The sequence below is a fragment of the Phyllobates terribilis genome, unplaced genomic scaffold (genome assembly GCF_046119375.1).
Source record: "Phyllobates terribilis strain yellow unplaced genomic scaffold, ASM4611937v1 Scaffold_71__1_contigs__length_7168151, whole genome shotgun sequence".
Lineage (NCBI taxonomy): Eukaryota > Metazoa > Chordata > Amphibia > Anura > Dendrobatidae > Phyllobates > Phyllobates terribilis.
The window spans coordinates 4,648,258-4,661,713 of record NW_027362831.1 but is presented as its reverse complement, the minus strand read 5'-3'; the positions used below and the strand labels follow the sequence as shown (position 1 = coordinate 4,661,713).

Genomic DNA, 13,456 nt, shown 5'->3' with positions numbered 1-13,456 from the left:
TCCAGCACCATGACAACCAGCACAGCAGAGTCCTGCATCCACTGAGGCCCCTGATCATGTGACCCCTGACTCCTCCCCTCCTGTGACCTCATCACAGCTCCTGTGCGCACAGAGCAGCCATATATGTGGTGACGGCTCTGCAGGTGGAGGTATGTGGAGACCCCCATTACTGGGCGCAGGGGGCATTTACCCCTTCAGCACGGAGACTCTTTTGGGGTCTTCTGTTGCCCCTTTATAAGAATCATAAGGTTTTTGTTCTGTTTCCTGTAATAGATACATACGACCCAACTATGGAGACAGGAAGGGAGGAAACATATTGTTCTCATAGTACAGGACCCCTTTACTGCCCCACAGTGTAATGCCCCCATTATGCCCCTTATGCAGTATGTATGATGCCCCCACACAGTGTAATGCCCCCATTATACCCCTTATGCAGGATGTATGATGCCCCCACACAGTGTAATGCCCCCATTATACCCCTTATGCAGGATGTATGATGCCCCCACACAGTGTAATGCCCACATTATGCCCCTTATGCAGTGTGTATGATGCCCCCCCCCCACAGTATAATGTTCCCCCAGTACCCCCTAAGGTCCTGCTGTTGGAATAATCCCTCTAGGAAATGGTTTTCCCTTTGCCTGCTCCCCTACATGTAGACCCTCGAGCATGTATACGGGCATGTAGGGGAGCCGGCCTTACTAGATATCGAGGCTTTGTACAGTAATATACCGCATGAGGATGGTATCAGAGGAGTAAGACGTTTCTTGAAATCGAGGTCAATAGAGTGTAGCAGACATAATGACTTCATGGAGGATCTTCTAAAATTCACTCTTACTCATAACTTCTTTCTTTTTGACAGGAAGTACTTCCACCAGCTCAGGGGTACTGTGATGGGGCGCCTCTGTGCCCCCTCTTATGCTAACCTGTTCCTGGGATGGTGGGAGGAAACCACAATACTCAGGGATGATCATAAGTGGTGGCAACCATATATTGGGGTATGGTATAGATATATTCACAAAATTTTTATCATCTGGTCAGGGACGAGTGAAAAGTTTATTGAATTTGTTAGGGAACTCAACATCAATAGAGTGGGCCTTAGATTTATATCAGAGGTTAAATATTACCAGTTGCCTTTCCTGAATGTACCAGTCAAGAAAGTATGGGATAAGACCATAGGTACACTCATCTATCATAAACCTACAAGCACTAATAAACAATTGAAGTTGGATAGTCACCACCCCATCCGCCTTAAAAAAAAGCAATATCAAAGGGACAATTTTTACTGTTGAGAAGAGACTGCTCTAATGTCACAGATATTAATATACAGGCAATAGACATGAACACCAGATTCAAGGAAAAAGGTACCCACAGTACATTTTGGATTCCGCACGATTGTTTGCAGAAAATCGTGAGAGACAGACACTCCTCCATACCTAACCAAGAGAGCAAGAAAAAGATGGGATAACACGAGTAATAGGAACCTACGAGAATCAGAGTGACCATATCTTTAATATCCTCAGAAAACCCTGGCCGACCTGGACCTGAGGGTGCTGTGGGATCTACTCCCACAATAAGTTTCAGAAAGAGTTGGTCAATTAGGGACCGTTTAGTGCATATTTTCTATAAAAACCTGCACCCAAGTGGACTTGGCTGGATAGAAGAATCTGGAGAAAGTTGTATATATAATTGGATGAGACCATGTAAATCTTTCTCGAGTTCCTCTACAGGTAAAATCTTTTTCCAGAGGGATTATTCCAACTGTAACACCTCAGGACTTTTATATATGGCCACATGCACCTGTCCTAGATTATGTATGCATGACCAAGAGGGAGTATAGGAGGAGGGTAGGGGGCATTTGGGCGACATATGCCATGTTCGGAACACCCCATTAGTGAGACACATGAACAATGTACATTGAGGTGAAACCGGAGACATCTCCTTTTGTATCATTGAGGTGGTTAAACCCAATGTGAGAGGAGGTGATCTCAATACATGTATAGTCAAAAAGGAAAGCGAGTGGATTTCCAGACTGGATTCACGAGCCCCTAAGGGACTGAATGAGCAAATTTCCTATGCCTGTTTTGTATGAATACAGCCCCATTCTGGATTACATTTTTGGATTTTATACTCTACCCATTTCTACTCAGTTCCCTGTGAATGAGGTTCACATATTGTTTTACTTCATCGAGAGATCTGAGCTTCTATATCAGAATTATTTCTTATCAGTTATATCCCACTTATACTGTTTAGTAACTAACAAGTGCGGTGTTCCTTGTGTATCTCTAATTATGCAATGAGGGTCAAATATGACCATTTAGGAATATACTGTGGGCCACCATCCCATATTTTCTGTCGTGATAAAGTAGATCTAAATGCCTATTGCATGATGGGAGGATGTGCAATACTTGTTTTTAGTCTCACATGACGCTGATCTCAGAGATAGGATTTTTCTGTTGATGGAATGCAATCCAATATCATATGCGCTCCGGTGTGGAGCACAGACATCTAGGCATGCGCAATCGCGGACAATGATCCTAGATGCACGCTGGTGTGGAATTATAACTACGGCCATTCTCCTGTGTATGTTTGTCTTCAGACCAAGCCAGGACACTAGATGCTAACCCAGCTTGTTTCATAGAGAAACACTCCGGGTTACATCACAGAGACTAGCCATCTCTGTGACACATACCTCCCTTTGACTATGCGACCATTAGCCACCTTACAGTACCTTGATACGTATCTGGTTTTATGATTACCCCACGGCTGATTAAAGGGAATCTGTCACCCCCTGGGACTTATCTGACCTCTACTATGGGCATACAGGTGATAGCAATGTGAATCTATACATCTATGCCTCATATTAGAGTTTTTTTTGCTGTGAAATGGCTTTTTATTCAGTGAAGATTCCAATGCTTGCTGGCCGAGGGACGGGAAGAAATCCCCGCCTACTGTGTTAATTAAAATATTTCCCACCTCCCCTGCACGTCACAGTGCCCTGTGACGTGCAGTCACCATGTCCAGATCCCGCGACTGCGTGCTTTTTACGTTAGTAGTGAACTTGTACTGTGTACTGTGCAGTTATAGTACTGCAGGGATCTTGAGCCCAGGCGCCGGGAAGTCACCATGACTCGCCAGTGCCTGTGCACAAGATCCCTGCAGCACTATGATTGCCTAGTACACAGTACAACTGCGCCTTCCGTAAAAAGTGAAGTGCGCGGGACCTGGACATGGTGACTACACGTCAAAGGGCATTTCTTCCCGTCCACCGACCCGCAAGAATCGGAATCTTCACTGAATAAAAAGCCTTTTCACAGCAAACAGACCTCTAATATGAGGTATACAGGTAAGTATAGATTTACATTTCTATCACCTGTATGCCCATATTAGAGGTCAGATAAGTCCCAGGGGGTGACAGATTCCCTTTCATCAGCCGTGGGGTAGACGGTGGAGTGGATTCCCTTTAATAAATACTCAGCCCCATTCTTGGTGCAGGTACTAATGAATCCAGGACCTATGAGATTTTTACCAAATGATAGTTAGGGGTGTATCATCCATAGCGTCGGCCCACACGGCCTCTATGGTGCCCGTGAAAAAACACAGATTTTGAACTTGGTTTAAATTGGTATCCATGCAGCACATAAATACATGTTTACTATGGCCATAAATCAGAAAAAATCTATAAAGAAAAATGATCATAAATCCTGCTGTAAATAAATAAATAAAAAGCAAAAGTGCATTTAAATAAAATAGGGTTCTTATCAACACTGTTTTTGATCAAAAATAGCATGAAAGCTATCTCACCATGGCAAGGTGCACCCATTCGAGATAGTTCTACTCTGTATAATATTAAAAACCTTGCCATGTGTGAAAGCCTCAAACTTCTGTGTGTGAATCAGACATGAGATCTAACGTGATAGAAGATTACAGTCCGGGGAAGACGGGAAACATTCATATAGACGGCCAGTGGAGATGTAGTCAGTGAAGCACTCTGGCTAAATATGTTTCTTGAGCCTTAGTAGAAGATGAAGATGTCGTCCTATTCATGAAGTAATTATTTCTCATGTCACGTGTAATGAATATCTGCTGCAGTATTGCTAATGCCGATTGCAGTGTTTTTAAATGAGACGAGAATTAGCTTTATGGAAGATGAGTCTTTGAGAAACGAGTTCAGCTACAGACTCCAAGAAAGAAACTGCTTGTTGTCTGTGGCCAAAAATATATAGATTTTATTACTAGATGTAAAGCAGAAAACTAAATACTGTAAAATGATATATCTCCTCATATGTTTCCCTTATTATCTCCAGTAATTGTATTATTACACAGGATTTTTATGATGTTACATTGGCTCATCATCTTCTCATTCAGGTCCCTACAATATCAGATCCTCTCAGTGAAGATCTTCTATTTAAGAGAATTTTCCTTATGGACCCATCAAAGATGGATATGGACAGAGACAAGATGGCGGAGAGGCTATTGCGCCTCACCCTAGAGATCCTCTTCCATCTTACTGGAGAGGTGAGAGATTCTGATGACGTCATATTACATCATTCTTATCTATGGGAGTAACAGATGGACAGAACTGGAGAGGTGAGGACCCTGGAAATGTCTGTAGTGAGATTTAATAATTTGTCTCTCCATAACCAGGATTACACAGTAGTGAAGAAGATCTCTAGTGACCACTGTCAGGCCCCTGTATCTGAGGGATGGGAAAGACCCCTGAGCCCAATCACCGGGGCTCCATCTCACCCCCTGATACATGAGGACATCAATGACCAGAAGATCCTAGAACTCACCTACAAGACGATTGAGCTGCTGACTGGAGAGGTGACACTGCTGGGAATGCTGGGACATTATACGGTAACGCTATGAAAGGATCAAGGAGATGACTGTATCATTGTATGTGTCAGGTTCCTATAAGATGTCAGGATGTCTCTGTCTATTTCTCCATGGAGGAGTGGGAGTATTTAGAAGGACATAAAGATTTGTACAAAGACATCATGATGGAGATTCCCCAGCCCCTCACATCTCCAGGTAATAGACAGGACTGAATACACACAGCCTATAATTATCTGTATGTATGTTATTCTGCGAGTATTTGTGTACTCGCTTCGCTATATTCGGATGTCCCGCCCTGCAGTTTTGGCGCCTCCTTTGCAGCCACTAAACATGCTGGGCTTCTTAATCAATCACATTAATGCCACAGATATCTTGGTTGTGGCATTACTGTGATTGGCTGGCTGCCCAGCGTCATGGGGTCTATTTAAGCCCTGCCGCCGCCATTTTGTGCACATTGCATCTGGAGCCTGCATTGTAATAGCCTAGGGAGAGATCGCTGAGCTGCTAGGGAGAGTGCTTAGACCTCTTGATAAAACAAAAGCCTTTTTAAGGGCTACCTGCAGTGTATAATAGTTCTGTGTTTAAAGGAGCCGCTCACTAGCTCCATAATACCACCAAAAAATAGCTCTTTTCAGAGCTGAAGACACACAACAGTCCACTTAAAAAGGTGTTTGGTGCCCTACGCAAAGCAGTAGTCCAAACATTTCCTACTGCCTGCTACAAAAGAAGCACGCACCAGCCCATTGTAACCGCTATTTTGGGGTGTCAGCCTGCCTTCTGTCCATATTAGTCCACTTTAAAAATCATTGAGTGTCCTACACAAAGCAGTAGTCCATACATTTCCTACTGCCTCCTAAAAGCATGCACCAGGCCATTTTAACCACTATTTGGGAAGCCACCATCCCAAATGTCTCCAATCACAAATAGTAGTTAGGCTGGAGTAGGAATACTGTCCTGGTTTGTCCACTGCACAATCTGCATAGGGTTTGTAAAATTTAGTCCTATGGGCTGAGTCATGGTTGACTCACTATTTGGCTGTGACAGCTAGCTTGGCTTGTGCCATCAACATCTGAAAATCTGTCAACAAAACCCAAAATGCCAAAAAAAGCCTGTTGTTCAGGGACGTGGACGTGGTGTTGTCAGTGGTGCGTGAGAAGGCACTCAATCTGTGTCAGGTCAGAAGAAGCTTGATGCATCCATTATGTTCCTGGAAAAAGTTCCCGGTCTGGAACGTAAACGTGTGCTGAAGCCAGAAGAGCTAGAGCAGATTCTGCCTTGGATAGCAGACAAGGCCTCTATGCATTTGTCAAGAAGCACCAAAACTTCCACGACCACACAGTCTACTGTGGATACACGATGGCTGGCCCTTCCAATCCTGAAGCTGGTTCTCCTTCCTCCAACCATTATCAGTCACAGGAGACATATGACCTCAAGCTTGGCCACTCCGAGGACCTGTTTGGTACGTATCCTTTGGTTGGCTCTGGCCTATCACCATGCAGCATTGAAGAGGGACAAGAGGAGGTGGCGTGCGTTGATGCTCAAGTATTTGAGGACCTACGACCAGAAGAAAGCCACTTGGAGGAACGTAATTTACTGTCTCCAGTGGTGGAGGCTGATGATGATGAGACACAGTTGCCATAAGGTCAGCCTACAATATCAACTGGGAAGGAGGATGAGATTGAAGACGAGGCGATCGATGATGAGTCCACTGATCCGACCTGGACTGTTGGCACGCATAGCCATGACAGCAACTGTAGGCTGACCTGAGGGTCGTAGTCCGCACTGCTACCTTCTAGTACTCCATGTCTCTTGGCCATTTTCACTGTAGTCTCTGCCCTTAAATTAGTTACATAATAGTGAGGGCCCTACAATATGAATAAGTGAGGGCACTCTCAGATGTACACAACAGGCACCTCCAAAATTTCTAGAGGAGGGCACTTCAAAATGTATGTTACAGGGCCACACGAGGGCTCTCACAAAACTCAGCTTTCCTGCTTACTGCAGACCCTCTGAACATTTGAATTTAGGGCTGCAGTATCACATGGTGGTGGAGTAGGAGGAAGAGGGTCAACCCAACGCTACAATGGGCACATTGTAAACTGCTATGGAATATGTATTCCACTATCTGAGTGTCAATGATGGAGGGACCGCCCAAATGTCTAAGTAACAGCTGTCCCTCCAAAACGCATGTTACAGAGCCACCTGAGGCCTCTCAAAAGATCTACATACCTACTAGTACGTTCTAGCTGTGCTTGTAAAGTGCTGGGGAATAGCGAACTGAAAAATGATGTATGACAGAGGGACCTACAAAATGTATAAGTCAGGGCCCTCCAAATTGTAAAAGGCGAAAAAAAGCCACATTATGTGTGAACAAACGCTAAAAGGGACATTTTTTGGTTTCTCTGGTTTATTTAGCTCTATATACAAGTGATTGTGCAGGAAAAACTGTTTCTTAACCTTTTTGGCCTGTTAAATGTAATTTAGGTTAGGTTTGGTAGTTGTTCTTGTGTGTCTGTAAAAGTGGCGTAACATTGCTACAAACTTCCCAGAAACCATATGTGAGTCAGAAATGCATGCAGGCATATTCTCCAGGCTCTTCCCATTCTGTTTCATCACTTTCCCGTCCATTTCAGCCTTTTCCTCAGGCCCCTCAGGCACTATCTTTATGTGGGTTTGTTGCACCCTGGTAGTGCATTTAGTTATGAAGATCTGGGCAGGTAAACACTGCTGCCCTATTTTGCTGTGTTTTAGTTTCCGGCAATATGCTTCCAGCTTTAGCAGGGTGCGGTGCTTTCCAGTTGGCTGAAGCAGGGAGCAGATTACTCCAGCTGGACAGCACACACACCCATACTGGCAGACTGGATGGTACTTCAGGTCCCAGCAATCCTAATCTTAGTGGCTGGACAGAAGCTGTACCGCCCAGAGCTTCTGGTTCTGACGTCTCCTCCATCACCAGCGCCACCTGCAGGATGAATAAGGCGGCTCCTGGTGACAGAAGCAGACGTCGCAGGAGCAGATTCCGGAGCAGATGGGACACACCATTTGCAGAAGCCCAAATGTGACCAAATTGCAGAAAACCAGAGCAGTAGAAATCCCCATAAAGTGGCTCCATTTTGGAAATTATAACCCTCAGTGAAATAATCTATAGGACTATTTTGACTCCACAGGCACTTTCCAGAAATTAGCACGTAGTGGATGTTGGAGAGTGAAAATTACAAATATATAATTTCATTACCCAACACATAGTGCCCAGATTGTTCTCCAGGAGACACACACCGTAAATTAAGTGGGTTCTTCTCACTATAGTAATGTCAAATACATGGATGCTAAATGTGGCTTGGGCACACTGCAAGGCTCAGAAGTGAGGGGGAGATTTGACTTTGGGGGAGCAGATATTATTGGATTGGTTTATGGAAGCCATGTTGCTTTTCAAAAGTCTTTGAGCCACTAATGTGGAAACCTCTGGTTTTCTATTGACAGATGGACTGATTGACAGTCCCTGACTGGGGACTTATTTTTTGTGAGATGAGTAGAAGTTTTTATTGGTATTATTTCACCTACGTAACATTGTTTGGTGGCTTTCTATTCCATATTTGGGAGACAGAATTAACAAACAGTTGAACACTACGATCTACTGGTTCATCTTAAGAGGTTTTCTATTAGACTATGAACTGTTATTGTCCTGGTGAATAATGACGGCTAACATAGAGCAAAATTAAAAAAAAATCACAGAAAATGATACAGCTTTACCAACACCAAATCATATAACAAATGCACTAGCAGGATGCAGCAGACCCCCATGATAAAGGTGGGGGCAGCGCAGGTGCAAATTACTGATGGAGCAACCACTCACAAACCTACCAAATTCATGGAGAGGATGGTTGCCTAGTACTAAAGATGCCCACAGATGAAGCTCGCATAGGACGCCAGTCACACAGGCAGGTTTGATGCACAGTGGCTGACTTAGCCTAAAATGGGGGCACTAATACTTTCTCTACTCTTCTGGTCAGGACTCATAGTAGCTCCAACGGTCTACCATAAATAAGTGCAACTCTAGTTTAGTGTTGGAGCCCCCCCCCTCCCCCAAACATACATTCTTGTTGGGGATGTAACGTGTTTTTTTATTCTGTCTTTTTTTTTTTTACAGGTTAATTCTGTATGATAGTTTGATTGTGGTGGGATTGGCCTGCCTCACTTAACTCTGTAATTCTTGGTAGTCTTTCAAAAATGGTCTCCATTGTCTCTTCCAAATGCCCGAGTTCTAAATTTAAGACACCTCAGCTCTGCACTATTATAAAAAGTTGTCATTAAATGTATATTTCTTCTTGAGACTCATTTGACAGAAAATATTGTCCCTTACTATATTTTAAATTGCCAGGAGCTACCAAGAAGCATACTTTAATTATCCCAGAGAGTATTCACCACTAGTTACTCTTTTTTTTATCATTTCATTAGATGTGTTATTGTCTATAGTCAAAGTTTTGCCCATCATCCTTTAACCCCTCTACATGGATCTGGACTTACACAGAGACCCCTAGGCTTGGACTTGGTGTTGCCTGCTGTTCTGTGGTGTGAGATTACAAGAAGAATAGTCAGGTGGCCGGATCAGAACAAGGAGGGCAGAGAAAATACAAAATCAGAAGACACAAGAGTAGTCAGTAAACGGGCCGGGATCACAAGAAGAAACTAAGAAATAAATACACAACACGGGAGCTGAACACAGAGGACTTAACCAGAGGAGAACAAGGCTGTATCAGGCAGCTTCCGGCAATATGCATGAGCTTTAGCAGGGTGTGGTGCTTTCCATTTGAGTTAAGTAGGGAGCAGATTTGACTTTGGAAGAGCGGATTTTGCTGGATTGGTTGTATTGGAAGCCATGTTGCTTTTCAAGCGCCTTTGAGGCACTAATGATGTGGAAATTTCTGTTTTTCCATTGACAGATGATGGACCTGAGTGGGGGCTTGTTTTTTATGTGATGAGTAGAAATTTTTATTGATCTCATTTTTGCATAATTCATATTTAGGAGGCAGAATGAACAAACAGTTGAACACCGCGCTCTCCTGGTTCATCCTATGAGGTTTTCTATTAGACTGTGAAATGTCATTCACTGTCATTCTGTCAATAACTTGCCATTTCTACAGACAGTTTAAGTAGAAATGTTCAAAAATATAAATTTTAAGATTATTTTATTCAAATATAATATTTTTTTATTCTTGGCAGATGACTGTACCAGATCAGAGGGACAGCTGACATCTTCAATTTTCAAATCAGATGAGCTTGAGATCCCACAGGATACAATTGAAGGGAATGTCATTACTCCAGATATACCATCATCCCTTTACAGCAAAGATGTGTCATCTGATCCTTTGAAACAGGTCCTATCTTCTGATTCATTACCGACTACTAAGGAAAATCAAAGTCACAAAATAAGCATTAAAGAACTAATGGCTCCTAAAGCTAAGAAGCCATTTTCACGGTCAGAATATGGAAATAGTTTTCCCCTAAAAAAGTTTTTTCTTAAGCATCAAAAAATTTACACAGCAAAGAATAATTTTTCTTATTCCAAGTGTATGAAATGTTTTAACAAGAAATCAAGTCTTCTTAGTCACCAGAGAACTCACACAGGGGAGAAGCCTTTTTCCTGTTCAGAATGTGGGAAATGTTTTAGCCAGAAATCAGCTCTTGTTACACATCAGAGAACTCACAAAGGGAGGATGCCTTTTTCATGTTCAGAATGTGGGAACTGTTTTAACCGGAAATTAGATCTTGTTACACATCAGAGAACTCACACAGGGGAGAAGCCTTTTTCCTGTTCAGAATGTGGGAAATGTTTTAGCCAGAAATCAGCTCTTGTTAAGCACCAGAGAACTCACACAGGAGAGAAACCTTTTTCATGTTCAGAATGTGGGAAATGTTTTACACAGAAATCAAATCTTGACAAACATCAGACAATTCACACAGGGGAGAAGCCTTTTTCATGTTCAGAATGTAGGAAATGTTTTAACCAGAAATCTGTACTTGTTAGACATCAGATAACTCATACAGGGGAGAAGCCTTTTTCATGTTCAGAATGTGGGAGATGTTTTAGCAGGAAAGCTTCTCTTGATAACCACCAGAGAACCCACACAGTGGAGAAGCCTTTTTCATGTTCAGAATGTGGGAAATGTTTTGTGAAGAGAGCATCTCTTCTTAGTCACCAGAGCAGTCACACAGGGTAGTAGCCTTTTTTATATTCTTTATGTGGGAAAGTTTTCCTTGAAAATCAACTCTTAATAAACTTTAGAGAAATCACACAGGGGAGAAGCCTTTTTATGTTCAGAATGTTGGAAATGTTTTAACCGAAAATTGTATCTTCATAAAGGAGTTGTCCACTAGTAGGACAACCCCTTGCCATTCCTCATGTTTGGCCTAGTTAAAATAAAAACACTCATACTCTGCTCCTGTGCCAGCGCCGTTCCAGCGGTGTCAGGACTCACGTTCCCCGGGGTTGTTACATCACATGAGCCCTGCTCTCAGTCATGCCAACTTCACTGTCCCCGCCTTCGGACGTACTGAACATCAACATGAAGACAGGGCTGCGGCTGCTCTCAGATTTCCTTGTGCTGTTCGATTTTTCTGAAGGTGGGGACAGTGATTCCAGTGCTTATTGGGCTCACATGACGTAACAACCTCACATGTGCCCCAGGACCGCACATGCCGACACCACTGGAACGGCGCCAGCATCGGAGGTATGTATAAGTGTTAGGTTTGTTTTTTTTTAACCAAAAACATTTTTATATTTTTATTTAACACAAAAACAAATCTTACAGAGTGTTTGATACAGAAAATATAACATATAATAAAACATCACATTTCCAGGATTTCAAAAAACTCTCCCAACCAGAACCCCCCCCCCCCACACTTTTTCCCTTACCCATCTGATTTTGCATAAGCCTATCATCTTGGCTATAGAATTTTGGCTATTGCCAATTGTATAGGAGGCGAATCTCTAACCTCCGACACATACTCAAATGTAAAATATTAATCTTTAATGATAAAAAAATATACATAAGCTTTAACCCTAGAACGCATACCTGGGGCCTCGCATGCCCGCCCTGTTAATTGTTTTCTATTTTCTGCAAGATTACTTTAGTTAGAATTTTGAAACTCTAGGTATTCCTCAGGTATATAGTTGTTTGTCATTTTTGTTTGAGTTATTCCATGTTATTTGCACACGGGCCTAAAAGGCCCCAGGTATGTGAAAGTGTAGATTTTTATGGTCATGCCTTCTAGGGTTAACATGCTTAGGCTCTAACCATGCTTAGATTCAAATACTTTAGAGAAAGATTGGAGTTATTCTAAGAACTTTGGTAGAGACACCTGCTATCTGTTTGTCAATTCTGTAGGACTTTTGCCTCAACTGTCAATATGGGTTATTTGGGGATAACTAATGATCATTTAAAGGTCACTAGCCGTATGTTTAAAATATACCAACATGAGGTGATGTGCACGTAGTCAGAATACATACCTCACTATTTACTAGTTTTGTTCTAATATGGTAGAAGCTACTTATATATCAGCAAGTCGCCATATTGGGTTATGAAACTGTTAAAATAATCTTCAATGTATGCCTATGAGGCAAGATGGTATATAAGCAGAGGCAGAGATGAATGGGGCAGATATCTCATAACCTTGAGAATCTCCATCACGGACCATCTCGTGCTTCTAAGACTGGATATGTAAGAACCTATAATTGTTTCCTTTCTCTCTTCTAACTAAATATTACTTTTTGTGTGCTGTGAACTATTTTTCTTCATTTTTGTAACCACTTTTGAATGAACATTAAATAAGCTTTTGTTTTATTCACACTATTTAAGATTGCTTTTCTTTCAACCTTCATCATGCCCTTACCTGAAGTGGGAAGTGTTAATTTTTCTAACATTAATGGTGAGCCTTAGCCAGTTCTGATTTTTTATACTGTTTTTTTTTCTGTGAAATCCTTCACCTTCTGCAAGGGGAGGAGAGTTTTTGGTAAACACCTGTTGTCCAAGTCTCAGGAATTCCACATAGTCACAAGGATCAGATGGAATCTACAGTATGGTGAGGAGTGTGTCTCCAACCATACAACTATAAAGTCTGTACGTGGAGGTCTGCGGAACACAGTAGAGCCACAAAGGACCATCCATTGACGGTTGGATCAATCCAGGAGAGGAAAAGCCATTCTGTAGGTGAGAAATGGATTTTATTCATGACTATTCTAAGAAAAGTGACATACATTTTTAAGTTTGTTCATAGCCAAACAGATGCACAATTATGGTCTAATTTGTATAGCCAATGTGAAGCAGAGAATCTTAGAATTTATAAAAGTTTTTTTTCTGTAAAAAAGTTACACAGAAAACTTCAAAATGTGATGCATATGGTCCGTGTGTACAATAATTTGGTCTTTGAAAAAACTGACACACAGAAAGCATGGATTATCACACAGGACATCAGTCATACTGACAAACAGGTGGACACACAGGAGACCAGTTATACTGAGACATCAGCTCTTAATAAACTTTAAAGAAGTCACACAGGGGAGAAGCCTTTTTATGTTCAGAATGTTGGAAATGTTAGACACAAGACGCTGACGGGGATTACT

General features: G+C 42.2%; 1 protein-coding gene across 1 annotated transcript; it reads left to right on the top strand.

Moving 5' to 3' along the window:
- The first annotated feature begins 863 nt into the window (after positions 1 to 863).
- On the top strand, positions 864 to 12,686 carry LOC141194460 (uncharacterized). The gene is made up of 5 exons (XM_073662381.1): positions 864 to 995; positions 4,366 to 4,515; positions 4,645 to 4,824; positions 4,908 to 5,031; positions 10,057 to 12,686. The coding sequence occupies exons 1-5, from the start codon at positions 891 to 893 to the stop codon at positions 11,052 to 11,054; spliced, it is 1,557 nt and encodes a 518-aa protein (XP_073518482.1). The 5' UTR covers positions 864 to 890; the 3' UTR covers positions 11,055 to 12,686.
- The last annotated feature ends 770 nt before the right edge of the window (positions 12,687 to 13,456 follow it).

Excerpts from the sequence above, each read along its gene's own strand:
- LOC141194460 (XM_073662381.1), top strand. The coding sequence starts at position 891 with ATGGGGCGCCTCTGTGCCCCCTCTTATGCTAACCTGTTCCTGGGATGG. Across the intron at positions 996-4,365 it reads GGTGGCAACCATATATTGGG|GTCCCTACAATATCAGATCC; the intron begins GTATGGTATAGA and ends CTTCTCATTCAG. Across the intron at positions 4,516-4,644 it reads TCTTCCATCTTACTGGAGAG|GATTACACAGTAGTGAAGAA; the intron begins GTGAGAGATTCT and ends CTCCATAACCAG.